Below are 22,525 nucleotides of genomic sequence, written 5' to 3'. Positions count from 1 at the left end.
GATTTGACCAAGAAGGGTGCTGATTTGGTTAATTGGTCTTCTGCTGCCGTGGAAGCTTTTCAGGAGTTGAAGCGTCGTTTTTGCTGTGCCCCTGTGTTGTGTCAACCTGATGTTTCTCTTCCGTTCCAGGTCGAGGTTGATGCTTCTGAGATTGGTGCAGGGGCGGTTTTGTCACAGAGAGGTTCTGGTTGCTCAGTGTTCAAACCATGTGCTTTCTTTTCCAGGAAATTTTCTGCTGCTGAGCGTAATTATGATGTGGGCAACCGAGAGTTGTTGGCCATGAAGTGGGCATTCGAGGAGTGGCGTCATTGGCTTGAGGGTGCTAAGCATCGCGTGGTGGTTTTGACTGATCATAAGAACCTTACTTATCTTGAGTCTGCCAAGCGCTTGAATCCTAGACAGGCCCGTTGGTCGTTATTTTTTGCTCGTTTTGATTTTGTGATTTCATACCTTCCGGGCTCTAAAAATGTGAAGGCGAATGCTCTGTCTAGGAGTTTTGTGCCCGACTCTCCGGGGTTATCTGAGCCGGCGAGTATCCTCAAGGAAGGAGTCATTGTGTCTGCCATCTCCCCTGATTTGCGGAGAGTGTTGCAGAAATTTCAGGCTAATAAACCTGATCGTTGTCCGGCCGAGAAACTGTTCGTCCCTGATAGGTGGACTAGTAAAGTTATCTCTGAACTTCATTGTTCGGTGCTGGCCGGTCATCCAGGAATCTTTGGTACCAGGGAGTTGGTTGCTAGATCCTTCTGGTGGCCATCTCTGTCACGGGATGTGCGTGCTTTTGTGCAGTCCTGTGGAATTTGTGCTAGGGCTAAGCCCTGCTGTTCACGTGCCAGTGGGTTGCTTTTGCCCTTGCCGGTCCCGAAGAGGCCTTGGACACATATTTCGATGGATTTCATTTCTGACCTTCCCGTTTCTCAAAAAATGTCTGTCATTTGGGTGGTCTGTGATCGCTTTTCTAAAATGGTCCATCTGGTGCCCTTGGTTAAATTGCCTTCCTCCTCTGATTTGGTGCCTTTGTTCTTCCAGCATGTGGTTCGTTTACATGGCATTCCTGAGAATATTGTTTCTGACAGAGGTTCCCAGTTTGTCTCGAGGTTCTGGCGAGCCTTTTGTGGTAGGATGGGCATTGACCTATCTTTTTCCTCGGCCTTCCATCCTCAGACTAATGGCCAGACCGAACGAACCAATCAGACCTTGGAAACATATCTGAGATGTTTTGTTTCCGCTGACCAGGATGATTGGGTGTCATTTTTGCCGTTGGCTGAGTTCGCCCTTAATAATCGGGCCAGCTCGGCTACCTTGGTCTCTCCATTTTTCTGCAATTCTGGGTTCCATCCTCGTTTCTCTTCAGGACAGGTTGAGTCTTCGGACTGTCCTGGTGTGGATTATGTGGTGGACAGGTTGCAGCAGATCTGGACTCAGGTAGTGGACAATTTGACCTTGTCCCAGGAGAAGGCTCAGCTTTTCGCTAATCGCAGACGCCGTGTGGGACCCCGACTTCGTGTTGGGGATCTGGTTTGGTTATCTTCTCGTCATATACCTATGAAGGTTTCCTCTCCTAAATTTAAACCTCGTTTTATTGGTCCGTATAGGATTTCTGAGATTCTCAATCCGGTGTCTTTTCGTCTGACCCTCCCAGACTCCTTTTCCATACATAATGTATTCCATAGGTCGTTGTTGAGGAGATACGTGGCACCTATGGTTCCATCTGTGGAGCCTCCTGCCCCTGTTTTGGTGGAGGGGGAATTGGAGTATATTGTGGAGAAGATTTTGGATTCTCGTGTCTCTAGACGGAAACTCCAGTATCTGGTCAAATGGAAGGGTTATGCTCAGGAAGATAATTCCTGGGTTTTTGCCTCTGATGTCCATGCCCCAGATCTTGTTCGTGCCTTTCATGTGGCTCATCCTGGTCGGCCTGGGGGTTCTGGTGAGGGTTCGGTGACCCCTCCTCAAGGGGGGGGTACTGTTGTGAATTCTGTGGCTGAGTTCACTTCTGTGGTCACAAGTGGTATTGCAGTCTCTGGGCTTCCTCCCTCAGGTGTTTTGGTGAGCTCGTTGGCTGCCTTGCTATTTAGCTCCACCTGAGTCTGTCTTCCTTGCTCCTTGTCAATGTTCCAGTGTTGGATCTGAGCTACTGCATCTTTCCTTGGGCCTGCTGCTCTGCTAGATAAGTGCTTCTAGTTTGTTTTCTGTTTTTTCTGTCCAGCTTGCTATTAACTTTTGCTGGAAGCTCTGAGAAGCAAAGGGGTGCACCGCCGTGCTGTTAGTTCGGCACGGTGGGTCTTTTTGCCCCTTTGCGTGGTTTTCGTTTTAGGGTTTTTTGTAGACTGCATAGTTCTCTTTGCTATCCTCGCTCTGTCTAGAATATCGGGCCTCACTTTGCTGAATCTATTTCATTCCTACGTTTGTCTTTTCATCTTGCTAACAGTCATTATATGTGGGGGCTGCCTATTCCTTTGGGGTATTTCTCTGAGGTAAGTCAGGCTTGTATTTCTATCTTCAGGCTAGTCAGCTCCTCAGGCAGTGCCGAGTTGCATAGGTAGTTGATAGGCGCAATCCACTGCTGCTTACAGTTGTGTGAGGATAGATCAGGTACTGCAGTCTACAGAGATTCCACGTCTCAGAGCTCGTCCTATTGTTTTTGGTTATTGCCAGATCTCTGTATGTGCGCTGATTACTGCACGCTGTGTTGCCTGATTGCCAGCCATAACACTGGGCGTTCTCTGCTCTTGGCTCTGTGTTGGCTCACACAGGCCGGATGCTGCAGAGCCACCTGCTTTGGTACTTGCAAACAAACACTGACACACCAAAACCTTATACTGCAGGGTTTTTAGCTGGAATCTGTGGCCATGGGCCACCTGTTAGACCCGCCTGAGAGGCAGCGGACCACCCCACTACTATCCTGTAGTCTTCTTCAAAAATAAAAGCTCTTACCAGGTTTTCCTGAACATTGTCTTGGTCAAATAGCTTGACCAGGTCCACACTTTTACTTTTCATCCTGCATCCTACTGTGAATACAAGGCACTCCAGCGGGTCTACTAGGGCTGTATCCGCACCTGTGGGATATATGTCGACCCTTGCATATGATCCCCCTCACTGCCTCACAACAGGCAATATAGAATTTTCTCCAGTTGTCTTACTCTGTTCATCAAGATTTTCCGTTTTTGATGAATTGGCGCGAAAGTGTTTGTCTTCAGGAAAGATTTTAAAATTAGAAAAAAACTAATTGAGTCTGTGGACAGGAGTCTTTTATAAAGGTGACTATGTAAGACAGCTGTCTTTAACTCCTTAACCTCCAAGGGTGGTTTGCATATTAATGACCTGGCCAATTTTTACAATTCTGACCACTGTCCCTTTATGAGGTTATAACTCTGGAACACTTCAATGGATCCTGCTGATTCTGACATTATTTTCTCGTAACATATTGTACTTCATGGTAGTGGTAAAATCTTTGATATTACCTGCGTTTATTCGTGAAAAAAAATGGAAATTTGGCGAACATTTTGAAAATTTTGCAATTTTCCAACTTTGAATTTTTATGCCCTTAAATAACAGAGATATGTCACACAAAATACTTAACCCTGCTGTTCTGTTGGTCAAAAATGACCGACTTTGAACTTCAATATTCTTTAAAATATTCAAGATGCGGCTCTGAAACCCGTGGCCGACCGAGCCATCCTCATTTAAGTCAATCAACCACAAGTTTCAGAACCGCATCTTGAACACCCCAAAAAATACCAAAGTTCAAAATAGGTCTCCCCAGACCGAACAGAACAGCAGGGTTAATAAGTAACATTTCCCACATGTCTACTTTACATCAGCACAATTTTGGAACCAACATTTTTTTGTTAGGGAGTTATAAGGGTTAAAAGTTGATCAGCAATTTCTCATTTTTACAACACCATTTTTTTTAGGGACCACATCACATTTGAAGTCATTTTGAGGGGGTCTGTATGATAGAAAATAACCAAGTGTGACACCATTCTCAAAACTGCACCCCTCACGGTGCTCAAAACCACAATCAAGAAGTTTATTAACGCCTCAGGTGTTTCACAGAAACTTTTTCAATATTTAAAAGAAAAAACGAACATTTAATTTTTTTGACAAAAAATTTACTTCAGCTCCAACTTGTTTTATTTTACCAAGGGTAACAGGAGAAAATAGACCCCAAAAGTTGTTGTACAATTTGTCCTTAATATGCTGATACCCCATATGTGGGGGTAAACCACTGTTTGGGCGCATGGCAGAGCTCGAAAGGGAAGGAGCACCGTTTGACTTTTCAATGCAAAATTGACTGGAATTGAGATGGGACGCCATGTTGCGTTTGGAGAGCCCCTGATGTGCCTAAGCCTTGAAACCCCCCACAAGTGACCCCCCTAAGGAACTTATCTAGATGTGTTGTGAGCACTTTGACCCACCAAGTGCTTCACAGAAGTTTATAATGCAGAGCCGTAAAAATAAAAAATCATATTTTTTTCACAAAAATGATCTTTTTGCCCCCATTTTTTTTATTTTCCCAAGGGTAAGAGAAGAAAATGGTCCCCAAAAGTTGTTGTGCAATTTGTCTTGAGTACGCTGATACCCGATATGTGGGGGTAAATCACTGTTTTTGGGCATGGCAGAGCTCAGAAGGGAAGGAGCGCCGATTGACTTTTCAATGCAAAATTGACAGGAATTGAGATGGGACACCATGTTGCGTTTGGAGAGCCACTGATGTGCCTAAACATTGAAACCCCCCACAAGTGACACCATTTTGGAAAGTAGACCCCCTAAGGAACTTAGATAGATGTGTTGTGAGAGCTTTGAACCCCCAAGTGTTAAACTACAGTTTATATCGCAGAGCCGTGAAAATAAAAATGCTTTTTTTTTTCACAAAATTTTTTTAGCCCTCAGTTTTGTATTTTCCCAAGGGTAGTAAGAGAAATTGGACCCCAAAAGTTGTTGTCCAATTTGTTCTGAGTACGCAGATACTCCATATGTGAGAGGGACCACCGTTTGGGCACATGGCAGAGCTCGGAGGGGAAGGAGCGCCTTTAGGAATACAGACTTAGATGGATTGGTCTGAAGGTCTCTTTTCATTTGCAGAGCCCCTGATGTACCTAAACAGTAGAAACCCCCCACAAGTGACCCTATATTGGAAACTAGACGCCCTAAGGCACTTATCTAGATGTGTTGTGAGAATTTTGAACCCCCAAGTGTTTCACTACAGTTTATAACGCAGAGCCGTGAAAATATAAAATCATTTTTTCTCACAAAAATGGTTTTTTAGTCCCCCAAACTTTTATTTTCCCAAGGGTAACAAGAGAAATTGGACCCCAAAAGTTGTTGTCCAGTTTGTTTGGAGTACGCAGATACCCCATATGTTAGGGTAAACCCCTGTTTGGGCGCACAGGAGAGCTCGGAAGGGAAGGAGCACTGTTTTACTTTTTCAACGCAGAATTGGCTGGAATTGAGATCGGACGCCATGTCACATTTGGAGAGCCCTTGATGTGCGTAAACAGTAGAAGCCCCCAATTCTAACTGAAACCCTAACCAAAACACACCCCTAATCCCAACTCTACCCATAACCCTAACCACACCCCTAACCCTGACACACCCCTAATCCCGACCGTAAATGTAATCCTAACCCTAACTTTAGCCCCAACCCTAACTGTAGCCCTAACCCTAGCCCCAACCCTAACCCTAGCTCCAACCCTAACCGTAGCGCCAACCGTAACCCTAATGGGAAAATGGAAATAAATACATTTTTTTTATTTTATTATTTTCCCCAACTAAGGGGGTGATGAAAGGGGCTTTGATTTACTTTTATAGCGGGTTTTTTAGCGGATTGTTGTGATTGGCTGCTGTCACACACTAAAAGATGCTTTTTATTGCAAAAAAATAGTTTTTGCGTCTCCACTTTTTGAGAGCTATAATTTTTCCATATTTTGGACCACAGAGTCATGTGAGGTCTTATTTTTTGCGGGGCGATTTTACGTTTTTATTGGTACTATTTTCGGGCATGACATTTTTTGATCGCCTTTTATTCCGATTTATGTGAGGCAGAATGACCAAAAACCAGCTATTCATGAATTTCTTTTTTGTTTTTTTTTTTCCTATCCCATGTTTGGTAAAATTGATAAAGCACTTTTATTCTTCGGGATAGTACGATTACAGTGATACCTCATTTATATCATTTTGTAATGTTTTGGCGCTTTTATACAATAAAAACTATTTTATAGAAAAAATAATTATTTTTGCATCGCTTTATTCTGAGGACTATAACTCTTTTATTTTTTCGTTGATGACGCTGTATGGTGGCTCGTTTTTTGCGGGACAAGATGACGTTTTCAGCGGTACCATGGTTATTTATAACCGTATTTTTGATTGCGTGTTATTCCACTTTTTGTTCGGCGGTATGATAATAAAGTGTTGTTTTTTTGCCTCGTGTTTTTTTTTTTTTTTTGGTTTGTTTTTTTACGGTGATCACTGTAGGGGTTAACTAGTGGGACAGTTTTATAGGTCGAGTCGTTACAGATGCGGCGATACTTAATATGTGTACTTTTATTGTTTTTTGGGGGGGGTTAGATCTAGAAATATATTTATGGGAACAATATTTTTTTTTTCTTTATTTAGGAATTTATTTATTTATTTTTTTTTACATATGTGAAATTTTTTTTTTTTTTACTTTATAACATTGTTGGGGGGGGGACATCATGTTATGGGGTCACATCGCTGATCTGACACTTTGCTGTGCACTGTGTCAGATCAGCGATCTGACAGGCAGTGCAGGGATGCTTGCAAGCGCTTGCTCTGAGCAGGCGCTTGCAAGCCACCTCCCTGCAGGACCCGGAAACAGCCCCGCGGCCATATTGGATCTGGGGCCTGCAGGGAGAATGAGGTAGGAGACCCTCGGAGCAACGTGATGCTTCCCTATGCCGCCGGAACACTGCGATCATGTTTGATCGCAGTGTGCCGGGGGTTAATGTGCCAGGAGCGGTCCGTGACCGCTCCTGGCACATAGTGCCGGATGTCAGCTGCGCGGCCGATCGCCTATGACGTACTATCCCATCACTGGGAATTAAGTCCAGGTCACCTCGACGGGATAGTACGTCATATGGGATTAAGGGGTTAATGCAGGTAACGAGTTGATTAGGAGCGTCTTACTGGTCTGTAGGAGCCAGAACTCTTAATGGTTGGTAGGGGATCAAATACTTATTTCTCACGGCAAAATGCAAATAAATATATATATTTTATACAATATGATTTTCTGGATTTTATTTTTGATATTTTATTTCTCAATGTTAAAATTAACCTACTCTTAAAATTATAGACTGTTCATGTCTTTGTCAGTGGGTAAACTTACAAAATCAGCAAGGGATCAAATACTTATTTCATTCACTGTAAATCATAAAAAACAGTATTACTTTTGTCAATTTGTGAGTCTAAACAAATCCATACAGCATACCCTTTGCCTAGCGTAGTATTCCTGTTAATCTTGTTTAGTAAGGTAACCTAGCCATTGGTAATACATAGCAGTACAGCTGGACTTGTTAATTTTATTATTTTTTAAATTAAAGGGAATTGCTCAGGTGAGTAATATTCCAGCCTTTGAGATTTCATCTGGTCACGGTGCTCCAGCAGCATCCAGTGCAATAAAGCTTAAAATATCACTAGCTTTGTAAAGGATTGTGTGGTAATGTCACAGAATGTCACACTCGTAGCAGTCAAAGGCTAGGAAACACCACTGTAAAGACCAGCTTCTTTCCAGGCTTGGAATTTAGCTCTTGTTTCACTATCCGTGTAGACATTTTGTGTGAACAGTTCTGCAGAATTCCAGGTGAGGCATGCAAATGAAAGCATTTCTTTACCCTCTACTGTCTAGTGAGCAGTAGCCTATTCTTGAAAATAATATTCACAATGAATATTTTTAGGAGTTTTGGAGCAGAAACCGTGTAAAAAATGCCTATTCTTCAAAAACCATTGGGTTCCTGCACTTTGTTTTTATTTAGTTTTTGTTTTTTTGTACTTCTTTTGTGTGTAGCAAAACACAGATCCTACGTTTTAGCAGTATTTTCTAGTTCTGTTTTCATATTGTGTGCTTGTTTTAACACATTTTGATTATAACACTTCAGCTGTTTTTTGTTTTTTTTAAATGTTTAGACTGCTGGAGTTGTTAGTGCTTCTACTCTAAGGTCCCTGAACCTAGCCATCTACTTACCTGCCATCATTGTCACCTTCTATCCTTGCCGCTTCTGTCAGTCTCAAGCAGTTTATGACCTGTTGGATCGCTCCCATGTTTGCTGGAGCGAGCCAGAGGTCACTTTTCAATGCAAGTCAGTCTGTGGGTCTCGTTCTGGCTCTCATATACTTGTATTGAGCACTTTTGGCCATTACTTCTGACTTCCAACCAGTCAAAAGTTGTGATTGCGGGACTGTAGCTGCGCTTATAAAAGGTGAAGATGTTGGCGGGTAAGAATAAGTCTAGGGGCAGGGCTCTTAGAGTAGAAGCACCACTCCAGCGCTGAAAAAAACCACACCACGGAGTATGACATTGGGCCACCATGGCAACGATTGTGTCCCTGCGATTATGCCGATCGGAGGGCAGAGTCTCCTTCTAAATGCTGCAATTGCTGTCGATCGCAACCTTTAGGGATTTAAAGTGCCAGGAGTGGTGTGGGCACCGCTCTTGCACTGAGTGTCGGGTGTCAGCTGTCAGAATCAGCTGACACCCGGCGGTGATGGCATACGCACAGCTCTTGTGCTTGTGAAATCGCCTGGACGTACTGAGTACATCCAAGGTTGGTAAGTACCAGCTGACCATGACATACTGGGTACCTCCAAGGTCGTGAAGGGGTTAGCAAATTTAAAAGATTGCATAAAAAGCAGTTTCCCTCTACATCTCTTCCTCTTGTTTGATTCTTAAATTTAATCTCCCATTTCAATGAAAACATAGAATTCGATAAAAGACCCATCTCCTCTGTGTCCCAGCAGGTTAGCAGTGTCCTCCTATTCTTACTCATCAGGTCTGGTTGTAGAGGAACCAAACCATTATTAATCTCCGCCCCATTTTACTAAGCACCACCCCTGCGGTAAGTCTGAAGCTAGACTAGAAATAAAATCGGTCTCTGCAAAAAATAATGGTTTGGGAAACCATGCTGGCCGACAAAGGGTGACAGAATGATTTTTTCCAGTTTATTGCATGTAGCATTTATTTTTAGGCTGACAGTTGCTTTGCATAAATGAATTCAGTGCCTTTTTCTTTACCTTTTAGCTACTAGTTCTGCTTCATTTTTTATGTGTAAGTATTTTTTTCTTGGAGCGGTTTCTATTAATTATTCATTCACAGTTCATCAGATTGTCACAACTACCAGCAGGTGGTACTAGAATATGTAAGTGATGCCATAATGGCTCAATAAACATTCACTATTGTGCCACGTAGATAAATAATCCCTGGCTCCTTAGAGTTGGCTTCGAAGTCTCCAGGCCTGAATTGTGTTTCATTTCATATGTGCGCAAAGATGGCTGCGGGCTATAACTCCTGGGTATGAGTAGGATAATGCTGAAGATTATTGCTTTTTAAAGTATTCCCCAAAGCTTCTGTTTGTTCAATAGTTTTATCCCATTTCCTCAATAGCTAGTTGGATACATCCATAACTGTCCCATAAAAGCCCTAAATGTTTCTCCACAAGGTCTCATAATGTCTAAAGGCTTTTAATACAGCACATAAAATCAATAGCAAAAGCTCGCCGAGGCTGTGCTTACACCAGACGAGCAACGTATTGGGCATTCATTTGCAATGTGTATCAAGTGTTACCCAGCCAGAAACTTTAACTTATGTTTAGACAGATGTATTAATTCAATGAAAACAAATAGGCATGGAAGGACTCCTGCCAATACCGTTGCTTTATTAACTAGGATGGTGGTACCTTCATATCTTGAAGGACTTGGGTCATGCGGAACGGCAATGGTTCTATGCTCAAGTGCAATGCTCGTAAAAATCGCTGGCCCACTTAGTGATCCGTTATTGAGCTGCAAGGGTCATCAGTGAAATATACTGAGAAACTGTGGGCCATTGGCTATTCCTGAAACTATGACTAAGTTACATTATACGTGTTCTACACTAAAAGATTTTGGGAAGCAGTAGGAAAGTTATTGGAGATCTTAAACGGAAACGGTCAAGCAATTCATGCTGACCAAAACAAACGCGCACTGCTTGAACCGCAGCCAATATATTATACTCTATAAATGAAGAACTTGACACTCAAATAGCATGTCGCAAGGTCCTTCAATTGCAAGCCATAGCAAACATATGACGTTTCAGACTTAGCATAGACCTTCTTCAGATATACTGTGTATAAGACAAATGGTATACTATCAGCGCATACTATCAGCGCATAAAAAAAAAACATACGAATGGAAAATAAAACATACCAGCAAAATGAAAAATAATGACAGAAACAATATTTGCAACCTGCATGTGATGAAATATTGTATTAATCTGGCGAAAATCAGAATAATGGACTACCGTGCAGCAAAAGAGATGGGGTAAACGGATGAGTGATAAGGTGAAAAGGACATAAGATAGACAAACATATGCCAGACACTTATAGTACATAACGAATAGCCACAAAGTGTGATAAAATGCTGCAGGAGGTTATACAGTTAAGTCCATGTATATTTGGACAGAGACAACATTTTTCTAATTTTGGTTATAGACATTACCACAATGAATTTTAAACAAAACCATTCAGTTGCAGTTGAAGTTCAGACTTTCAGCTTTCATTTGAGGGTATCTACATTAAAATTGGATGAAGGGTTTAGGAGTTTCAGCTCCTTAACATGTGCCACCCGGTTTTTAAAGGGACCAAAAGTAATTGGAAAATTGACTCCAAGGCTATTTCATGGACAGGTGTGGGCAACCCCTTCTTTATGTCATTCTCAATTAAGCAGATAAAAGGCCTGGAGTTGATTTGAGGTGTGGTACGTGCATTTGGAAGGTTTTGCTGTGAAGTAAACATGCGGTCAAAGGAGCTCTCCATGCAGGTGAAACAAGCCATCCTTAAGCTGCGAAAACAGGAAAAACCCATCCGAGAAATTGCTACAATATTAGAAGTGGCAAAATCTACAGTTTTGTACATTCTGAGAAAGAAAGCACTAGTGAACTCCTCAATGCAAAAAGACCTGGGGACCCACGGAAGACAACAGTTGTGGATGATCGCAGAATAATCTCCATGGTGAAGAGAAACCCCTTCACAACAGCCAACCAAGTGAACAACACTCTCCAGGAGGTAGGCGTATCAATATCAAAATCTATCATAAAGAGAAGACTGCATGAAAGTAAATACAGAGGGTTAACTGCACGGTGCAAGCCACTCATAAGCATCAAGAATAAAAAGGCTAGACTGGACTTTGCTAAAAAAAAAAACATCTAAAAAAGCCAGCACAGTTCTGGAAGAACATTCTTTGGACAGATGAAACCAAGATCAACCTCTACCAAAATGATGGAAAGAGAAAAGTATGGCGAAGGAGTGGTACAGCTCATGATCCAAAGCATACCACATCATCTGTAAACCACGGCGGAGGCAGTGTGATGGCTTGGGCATGCATGGCTGCCAGTGGCACTGGGTCACTAGTGTTTATTGATGATGTGACACAGGACAGAAGCAGCCGAATGAATTCTGAGGTATTCAGAGCCATACTGTGTGCTCAGATCCAGCCAAATGCAGACAAACTGATTGGTCGTCGTTTCATACTACAGATGGACAATGACCCAAAACATAAAGCCAAAGCATCCCAGGGGTTTATTAAAGCAAAGAAATGGAATATTCTTGAATGGCCAAGTCAGTCACCTGATCTCAACCCAATTTAGCATGCATTTCACTTGTTAAAGACTAAACTTCAGACAGAAAGGCCCACAAACAAACAGCAACTGAAAACCACCGCAGTGAAGGCCTGGCAGAGCATCAAAAAGGAGGAAAAACAACGTCTGGTGATGTCCATGAGTTCAAGACTTTAGGCAGTCATTGCCAACAAAGGGTTTTCAACCAAGTATTAGAAATGAACATTTTATTTAAAATGTATTTAATCTGTCCAATTACTTTTGGTCCCTTTAAAAACAGGATGGCACATGTTAAGGAGCTGAAATTCCTAAACCCTTTATCCAATTTTAATGTGGATACCCTCAAATGAAAGCTGAAAGTCTGAACTTCAAGTACATATGAATTGTTTTGTTTAAAATTCATTGTGGTAATGTCTATAACCAAAATTAGAAAAATGTTGTCTCTGTCCAAATATATATGAACTTAACTGTATATGATGAGAACACATATTCTACTCCTGTTATATCATTACTAGCTATTGAACCCGTTCTACGCCCGGGTGGCGAGCATTTATATTGGTATATGGTCTCCATCCTGGTATGTGCTGCTCCCATCCTGCGTCCCCATCCTGCCATGTGCTGCACCCATCCTGCGCCCCCATCCGGTCATGTGTTGCACCCATCCTGCACCCCCGTTCTGTCATGTGCTGCCCTATTCTGTCATGTGCTGCTCCCATCCTGCGCCCCCATTCTGTCATGTGCTGCTCCCATCCTGGGCCACCATTCTTTAATTTGCTTCTCCCATCCATATGCCCCGTACACTGCTCCATAAAGGTTTATGGCCCCCATAAGATGTTCCATAGTATATGCCCCCGTACACTGCTCCATAAAGGTTTATGGCCCCCATAAGATGCTACATAGTATATGCCCCCGTACACTGCTCCATAAAGGTTAATAGCCCCCATAAGATGCTCCATAGTGTATGCCCCGTACAGTGCTCCATAAAGGTTTATGGCCCCCATAAGATGTTCCATAGTGTATGCCCCGTACAGTGCTCCATAAAGGTTTATGGCCCCCATAAGATGCTCCATAATGTATGCCCCCGTACACTGCTCCATTAAGGTTGATGGGCCCCCATAAGATGCTCCATAGTGTATGCCCCGTACAGTGCTCCATAAAGGTTTATGGCCCCCATAAGATGTTCCATAATGTATGCCCCCGTACACTGCTCCATTATGGTTTATGGCCCCCATAAGATGCTCCATAGTCTATGCCCCCGTACACTGCTCCATTATGGTTTATGGCCCCCGTAAGATGCTCCATAGTGTATGCCCCCGTACACTGCTCCATTATGGTTTATGGCCCCCATAAGATGCTCCATAGTGTACGCCCCCGTACACTGCTCCATTATGGTTTATGGCCCCCATAAGATGCTCCATAGTGTATGCCCCTGTACACTGCTCCATTATGGTTTATGGCCCCCATAAGATGCTCCATAGTGTATGCCCCTGTACACTGCTCCATTATGGTTTATGGCCCCCATAAGATGCTCCATAGTGTATGCCCCTGTACACTGCTCCATTATGGTTTATGGCCCCCATAAGATGCTCCATTATGGTTTATGGCCCCCATAAGATGCTCCATAGTGTATGCCCCCGTACACTGCTTTATTATGGTTTATGGCCCCATAAGACACTCCAGTGTGTATGCCCCCGTATGCTGCAGCGATATATAAAGAAAAAAAAATACCATACTCGCCTATGGTCGCTGGGCGCCGAGTGCTGGGGGGCCTGAGCAGGCGGGGACACCGGCGCGCTGTGGGGGTCAGGTGCCGGTATCGCCACTAGCTCAGGCCCCCCAGCACTTGCTATATTCACCTGTCCCCCGTTCCAGCGCTGCGTCCGCTCCGTGTTCCGGCTCCTCTGGCTGTGACTGTTCAGTCAGAGGGCGGCGCCGGCGCGCATTAGGCGCGTCATCGCGCCCTCTGAACTGTGAACGTCACAGCAGAGGACCGGGACACGGAGCCGCACGCAGCGCTGCAACGGGGGACAAGTGAATATAATACTCACCCTCCTGGCGCGTCCACGGTCCATGCCTCTCCGGGGGAGATCGCGGTGTGCATTCAGTGTTAACGCATACCGCGATCTCCTGGGAGCGTCACTCTGTGGGGTCCAGACTGCGCCGGCGCTTGTGCAGTCGATAAAGGCTTCGGACAGAGTGACGCTCCCAGTGTTATATTATACTTATTATTCCTGATGGTCACTAAAATTACTGATTAATACAATATTTGGTCCATGCAAGTTGCAAATACTGTTTCTTTTTGTTATGTTCATTTTACTTGTATGTTTTGTTTTCCTTCTTTTTTTTAAACCCCTTAACGACCGCCGATATGCCTTTTAACGCCGGCAGTTAAGGGTACTTACAACACAGCACTGTTTATTAACAGCACTGCAGAAAAAGCCCCCCAGAGTCGGAATTTCTGCTGAGCTGAGACCCCCAGAGAACATGATTTGAGTCGTTTTTTACCGACCCCGGTGTTATGATCATTGTTATTAACGGTATAACCGCCACCGCAAAAAAAAAAAGTCTGATTTTCCATTTCATTTCTCTCTCCTCTGATGTGATAGGGTTGGGGTTGGGCTAAAGTAAGTCTGGATAAAGTTAGGTTTAGGGCTAGGGTTGGAGTTAGGGGTGTGTTAGGGTTAGGTTTGTGGTTAGGGTTATGGTTGGGATTAGGGGTGTGTTGGGGTTAGGTTTGTGGTTAGGGTTATGGTTGGGATTAGGGGTGTGTTGGGGTTAGGTTTGTGGTTAGGGTTATGGTTAGGGGGTGTGTTGGGGTTTGGGTTGGAGTTAGAATTGTTTGGTTTGGTTTCCACTGTTTAAATACATCAGGAGTCTCCAAATGTGACATGGCGTCACCATTGATTCCAGCCAGTGTTGCGTTCAAAAAGTCAAATGGTGCTCCCTCCCTTCTGAGCTCTGCCATGCACCCAAACAGTGGCTTTTCCCCACATTTGTGGTATCAGCGTACTCAGTAGAAATTGCACAACAACTTTTGTGGTCTATTTTCTCCTGATACCCTTGTGAAAACAAAAAAAAAAAATGGCTCCAAAGTAATTTGTTTGTGAAAAAAGTAAAGTGTTCATTTTTCCTTCCACATTTCTTTAGTTCTCGTGAAGCACCTGAAGGGTTAATAAACTTCTTGAATGTTGTTTTGAGCACCTTGAAGGGGTGCAGTTTTTAGAATGGTGTCACTTTTGGGTATTTTCTGTTATATTGACCCCCCCCCCCAAAGTCACTTAAAATGTAAGATGGTCCCTAAAAAAGTATAGTTTTGTAAATTGTGTTGGAAAAATTAGCAATCGCTGGTCAACTTTTAACCCTTATAACATCCTAACAAAAAGAAATTTTGTTTCTAAAATTGTGCTGTAAAGTAGATATGTGGGAAATGTTATTTATTAAGTATTTTGTGGGACACCACTCTCTGATTTGAGGGCATAAAAATTCAAAGTTTGAAAATTGCAAAACTTTCGCCATATTTCCGTTTTTTTTTTCATAAATAAACGAAAGTCATATCGAAGAAATTTTACCACTATCCTGAAATACAATATATCACGAAAACACAGTCTCAGAATCCGTGGGATCCGTTGAAACGTTTTAGCGCTATAACCACATATAGTGACAGTGGTCAGTGCTGCTTAACAGGTCACTGGAGGGAGAGACTGGAGAGCTGAGAGGAGCCGGTCAGGATACAGGCAGGGTACTGAATAATGAGAATTCTGCACTTAGACGATTATATATATAGATTACACCATATGCCTAAGGGGCACTTCCGTCTGTTTGTCTGTCTGTCTGTCACAGAAATCCCAAGTCGCTGATTGGTCACGGCCTGCCGGCCTCGACTAATCAGCGACGGGCACAGTCCGGCCGCGAAATGACCGCTCCCTACTCCTCTGCAGTCAGTGCCCCCTCCATACTCCCCTCCCAGTCAGCGCCCACATAGCGTTTTAGCAGTCCGTTAAACCGACTGCGTTACACCGCGGCATAACGCGGTGTAACGCAGTCTGTTAATGCTGCTATTAACACTGCGTGACAAACTTTTTACTATTGATGCTGCCTATGCAGCATCAATAGTGAAAAGATATAATGTTAAAAATAATGATAAAAGAAATAATGGTGCTATTCTCACTTTCCGCCGTCTACCGATGCGAGCGGCGAGGCTGCCGCCAGCTTCCGATCCCAGAGATGCATTGCGAAATTACCCAGATGGCTTAGCGGTCTCGCGAGACTGCTAAGTCATCTGAGTAATTTCGCAATGCGTCTCTGGGAACGGAAGCTGGCGGCAGCCTCGCACGCATTGGGACAACTTCGGTGGACGGCGGAGGGTTAGTTTATAACTTTTTTATTTTAATTCTTTTTTTTTTAACAGAGATATGGTGTCCACACTGCTGTATACTACGTTTGCTGTGTTATATACTACGTGACTGATATATCCTAGTGGGCAGTGTTATATACTGCGTTGCCTGTTATTTACTGCGTGGGCTGTGTTATATACTACGTGGCTGCTATATACTATGTGGCTGTGCTATATACTATGTGGCTGCTATATACTATGTAACTGCTGTATACTACGTGGCTGTGCTATATGCTTCTTGGTTCTGCTATATACTACGTGGCTGTGCTATATGCTACTTGGTTCTGCTATATACTACGTGACTCTGCTATATACTACGTGGCTGTGCTATATGCTTCTTGGTTCTGCTATATACTACGTGGCTCTGCTATATACTACGTGGCTGTGCTATATGCTACTTGGTTCTGCTATATACTACGTGACTCTGCTATATACTTCGTGGCTGTGCTATATGCTTCTTGGTTCTGCTATATACTACGTGACTCTGCTATATACTTCGTGGCTGTCTGTTATATAGTACGTGGGCTGTGTTATATACTACGTGGCTGTGCTATATACTGCGTGGCTGTGCAAAATACTACGTGGCTGTGCTATATACTATGTGGCTGTGCTATATACTACATGTATACTACGTGGCTGCTATATACTACATAGCTGTGCTATATACTACATACTACGTGGCTGTGCTATATACTACGTGGCTGTGTTATATACTACGTGGCTGTACTATATCCTGCACCGCGAATCCCCAACATCCAGCTCCCCGAACCCCCGACATCCTGCGACCAATCAGTGACAGACGCAGTCCAGCCGCAAACTGCCACGGGATTTAAACCATGCTTCACTGATTGGTCGCGTCCGGCGGGCCGCGACCAATCGGTGATATTGGCGCGGTATTTAAACACCGCTTTGGTCATTGGTTGTGCCCGGCCGGCCGCGACCAATCAGCGATATTGGCGCAGAATTTAACCCCCACTCACAGCGCGACGTACATACATACATATTCTAGAATACCCGATGCGTTAGCCTCGGGCCACCATCTAGTGTATAATAATTACATTTCTTGTCCACACTGGAGGCAAAACAGAGGAAAGCTGGCATGAAACCACGAGAGACCCCGCGCTGTACATGATCGACCACAACCACGGTGGACTGCGGCTGAACGGCTCAAATCGCAATTGGAGGGGCGTCCTGTGGGGAGGGGTGATGAGTACAAAATGGGACAATGTCCCATTTAAATGTCTGTGTTTTTTTTGCATAAAATGAGTTCAACGATAGATTAAAATGATGGCAGGTCTTAGGGTACCGTCACACAGTGGCATTGTGATCGCTACGACGGTACGATCCATGACGCTCCAGCATCGTAACAATATCGCTCCAGCGTCGTAGACTGCTGTCACACTTTGCAATGTACGACGCTGGAGCGATAATTTCATGACGTATGTGCGATGTAGAAGCCGTTGGTTACTATGCGCACATCGTATACGATATATGTTACACCATGCGATCATGCCGCCACAGCGGGACACTAGACGACGAAAGAAAGTTTCAAACGATCTGCTACGACGTACGATTCTCAGCGGGGTCCCTGATCGCAGGAGCGTGTCAGACACTGCGATATCGTAACTATATCGCTCGAACGTCACGAATCGTGCAGTCGTAGCGATCAAAATTGCACTGTGTGACGGTACCATTACAGGGGTTGTCCAAGACATTGATTAGATATTATTTGAATAGATCATCAATATCAGAACTGTGCCGTGCATCAGACCCTCATCTACCAGCTGTGACCGGGTCCTGCGGCTCCTGGAAGCACATAGTGTATGGCTCTCGGGACTTGGTAATCAGCTGATTGAACCCCACCAGTCTGTTACCCTAAGAATAGGTCATTAATATCTTTGTCCTACATAACCCTTAAGCAGAACACTTGTATGAAGTGAGAGATAAATCCCTGTGAGGTTTTATATCCTCCTGTTTATCAGTATTAATAAAAGCATATTTTTTATTGAAGTGTTAGATGTGTACGTGTTATATGTGATGGACTCTCTCCTCCCTCTGACATTAGCACCCTTATTATACCTAAATTGATATTGTAGTGCGCCCTATTCACATTCATACATGTAACCTGTATATCGTGCTGGACAGAAGGGAAAGGTGGGCCGTCATCGAAATCTTAAATAAGTATCAGGTGAAGAGATTTTCATAAGAAGCCCAGCACGTGGACAAATCCATAATCTTAGGCAAGAAAGAGTAGTAGAGGCTTGGAACAAACTTCCAGAAGATGTGGCTGGCAAATCCAAAGTAAGAAGCACAGTACAGCCGGGGCGCAGCGCTGCTTGGTGACATTCAGAGGACTGACTATTCCAGAACGTGCTTAGCTTTCTTCATTTGCTTTTCTTCTCTTGGGAAATGTGCTGCAAATTGTTCTCCAGAGCTTGTTACATTTAGGAAGTGGTAAGTGGAGCCTAGCTATTAACTGCGGAGGCCGGGAGACCTCTAACACAGCATATATCTGTAGCCGCTCAGGGGGCCAGCCGGCTAAGGATGCTGCCCGCACCACAAAATGGGGGAGAACTGTGCACATAATCCGATGCGGAAGCTGCAATCAATGTCTCCCACTGACTGTAATTAGGGTTCTAGTTTAGGCTGCTCTGCCGGTATATACCTTCCCATCTTGTGGTGCAATCGGATTACAGAAATGTGTGCCTCGTCTGGTGGGCTTCCATATCCATTACAATTATTTATGTAGGCTGTGATTGTGGGGGTGTGCAGAGAAGCAAATATATTTGTGTACTTACTGTAGATATATATATATATATATATATATATATAGTGTGTGTGTATATATATATATATATGTATATATATATGTATATGTATATATATATATATATATATATATAAAATATATATATGTTTGTGTGTGTGTGTATATATATATATATATATATATATATATATATATATATATATATATATATATATATTATTTATATGTATAGGTTTATATATATATATATATATATATGCGCCGTATATTTTCTAGTTATATATATTATATAAATAATAGACAGATACATTTGCCCTTTGATTTGCTGCTTTTTGGACACTATCCCAAAGTGAAGGCACGTTTCAAAGGTTGCCAGATTGGACCTTGCTGTGAAATGTTCCAGTGCATTGTGTAAAGCGGAGTTGTGTTACCTGTCATAGAAACAGCATGTCAGATTCACACAAAAGACTTCTCTAAAATTGCATTTTCAAATCTCCAGACATACAATCTCTTTGTAAGTTTTGTCTCAGTCGTACACATGACTGCATTTTCCTGTGCAGCTCTGCGTTCGTCTTGTGTTTCCAGTTGAAAAATATATTGATTAAAAGTGCCTTTTCTACTACTTTTTGCTGCTATTCCTGAACAGTTACAGAGCAGCGTTTTTTAATGAGATATATAAAATATACTGTCTGTCTGAACTGTAGATTACAGGGGTCTCAGCAGCACCATTGGCATATCTGTGCTAGTAAATCATTGCATTTCCCATCAATTACGGTAACTTCTGTATTACATTCTCTTTAAATGCTGCATTGTATTGTTCCTTTGTTATTCCTCTTGGAAATGTTTGAATCTATTCTCACCTAGGAGTTAACTCTTCCATAGCTGCTTTCTATTAAAGTACATCACTTAGATTTGTTTGCCTTTATTTATTTTTTTTTACTAGAATCAAATAGCGAATCATACTATTTTTTTCTAATCAGTATTTATGTTCTAACTGTAGATTTCTTTAATCTGATATTCTATACATGATTATGAGGATATCCACGTTGTCGGAGTTGCTGTCTACAGCATTAGGAGCTATGCTTTACGGCAGTGATGTGATCCATGGTTATTTGTGTTGACTTGTGGGCGCGCTCTCTAACCTGTGCAGCCGTCATGACGCAGGGTAGGGGAGGATGTGGGTTGTGACCACCGCATATTCTGATTGGTCCTGAGCTATCTATAATATATGTAATTATCTTTCATTGTAATCATGGGTAAAAAGATGCCTGGAAAGAGATCTCTTAAGCTGGCCGCTGTGAAAATTGTAGTCATTTACAATTCTTATTTTTATTGGTTCTTATTTTACAAAAAAAAAAAAAATCACCCAAAAATGCTAAACATCAAATAAAAAGTTGATTAAAAAAATAAGGATTTTTTAAGCGTCTAGCCTTATTAATGCTTAATAACCGATGATTAGAACAATGCAGATCTCTGCAGAGAGCTGCTCTAATTTTCAGATTTATGGAGATATCCATGTTTTTTTTTCTAATGTACGCGTCATGATGGACGTCAGAGGTTCTTTAATTGGAAAACGCTGTAGACACCAAAAATTATTATTTCAGATTAAAATGTGGGACTCCCATTCTTATGTAAGGGCTTAATACAAACTTTCCACCAGTTCAGATGGCCCCATACACAAGGTATAGCTATAATCTGACAGTGAGAAAGAACTCCCCGTACGCCGACAGCTAGCAAGGCCGAGGACAGAATGAGAGTATACTGACGCTCTGCCCTTCCGCTTCTTTGTTCTGTACCAAAGCGATCCATATTTCGTTTGCGACCTGTGCTGGGTGGCAGCCCACTTATGTATCGCCTTTGTATTACACCATCTGATCGACAAAAAAAAAATTAGAATCTGCTAAATAGAAAATTCAGGTGCTGATCACAACAGGACAAAGTACGTAGAATATTTATTGTCTCTGCATTTGTTACTTTTATAAAATACATTTATTAGTTAGAACTGGACAGAGAAGGCTCAGCGTTGTTAGGCTGTGGTATATTGATGCCGTGTACACTTTGGGGAATACATCTCTAGTGTAGTTGGTGGATAAACTTTTTATTAATAATTTATTCCAGCATGAAAAGCCAGAAAACTTTGTAAATCAGTTTGTTAGGGCTTTTGTCTTAACTCCTTTAAAAAAATAAATTGCCTGTAACGTGGCTTCCAGATCTCTTCTTTATCCTAGTCTAGTTGCCTTTAGCTACATTAATATCCGAATAGATTCTTTGGAGTACGGATGATGGCAGTGAAAGGATCAGTTTGGCGCCTGTGTCTCCCTAACTGGGGATTAGCTGCTGCTGGAGATTGTTCTGATAAGCGGAGCACTGAGAGGAGGAGACAAGTGCTGACCCTCTCACTGCCATCATGTGTACTCCATTGGATGTGTGACATCATTCTTTGGAGTACGGATGATGGCAGTGAAAGGATCAGCTCGGCGCCTGTGTCTCACTAACCCTGGGGATTCGCTGCTGCTGGAGATTGTTCTGATAAGCTCAGCACTGAGAGGAGGAGACAAGTGCTGACCCTCTCACTGCCATCATCTGTACTCCATTGGATGTGTGACATCATTCTTTGGAGTACGGATGATGGCAGTGAAAGGATCAGCTCGGCGCCTGTGTCTCACTAACCCTGGGGATTCGCTGCTGCTGGAGATTGTTCTGATAAGCGGAGCACTGAGAGGAGGAGACAAGTGCTGACCCTCTCACTGCCATCATGTGTACTCCATTGGATGTGTGACATCATTCTTTGGAGTACGGATGATGGCAGTGAAAGGATCAGCTCGGCGCCTGTGTCTCACTAACCCTGGGGATTCGCTGCTGCTGGAGATTGTTCTGATAAGCTCAGCACTGAGAGGAGGAGACAAGTGCTGACCCTCTCACTGCCATCGTGTACTCCATTGGATGTGTGACATCAGTGCCGCTGAACGCAGGCAAGTAGACGTATGAAAAGCAATGGTTTGGAAGCCACTTACATGCACATGTTCTACAGGACTAAAAACGGATTCCTTTTATAAAGTCAGTTGAAAAGTTTCATAACTTTCCATGCTTGACAAAATTCTAAAAACAAATTGAAAATGTAGTTATTCTATAAAAGTGAGCTATTCTATGTTTTGTACCTTGCAGATGGGGGTAAGGAAGTCCTCTCCATGCACCAAGTCCTGCTCTACTTACTGAGGAGTAACAAGGCTCTAGTCCCGGAAGAGGAGATTGCCAACATGCTCCAGTGGGAGGAACTAGAGTGGCAGAAGTATGCAGAAGAATGTAAAGGAATGATTGTCACCAACCCAGAAATGGTAATTGTACATCTGTAAAATGCCATCACTCCGGGGGCATAAAGCTTCAGGGTTTGTTATTTTTACCCTATTTCGGGCGAATAATAATTCAGTAAACATGTTGCACTGTTTTCCTTTTACGGGCTCTGGTTTGCTGCTCTTTCAGCTTTGATGTGTTCGGGGGGTATAAATCAGTTGAGGGAAGCTAAGACTTATAGCAGTTA

General features: G+C 43.0%; 1 protein-coding gene across 1 annotated transcript in view; it reads left to right on the top strand.

The window, feature by feature from the left end:
• DROSHA (drosha ribonuclease III) overlaps positions 1-22,525 on the top strand; it is a 300,535-nt gene that overhangs the window by 103,885 nt on the left and 174,125 nt on the right. The window contains exon 13 of the mRNA XM_069730615.1: positions 22,153-22,322. Within this exon, the coding sequence (XP_069586716.1) occupies positions 22,153-22,322 (170 nt within the window). The remainder of the gene's footprint in view (positions 1-22,152; positions 22,323-22,525) is intronic.

The sequence above is a fragment of the Ranitomeya imitator genome, chromosome 6 (assembly GCF_032444005.1).
Source record: "Ranitomeya imitator isolate aRanImi1 chromosome 6, aRanImi1.pri, whole genome shotgun sequence".
Taxonomy (NCBI): domain Eukaryota; kingdom Metazoa; phylum Chordata; class Amphibia; order Anura; family Dendrobatidae; genus Ranitomeya; species Ranitomeya imitator.
Note: the sequence above shows the minus strand (reverse complement) of the source record. Positions and strands in the feature narration are given on the sequence as shown.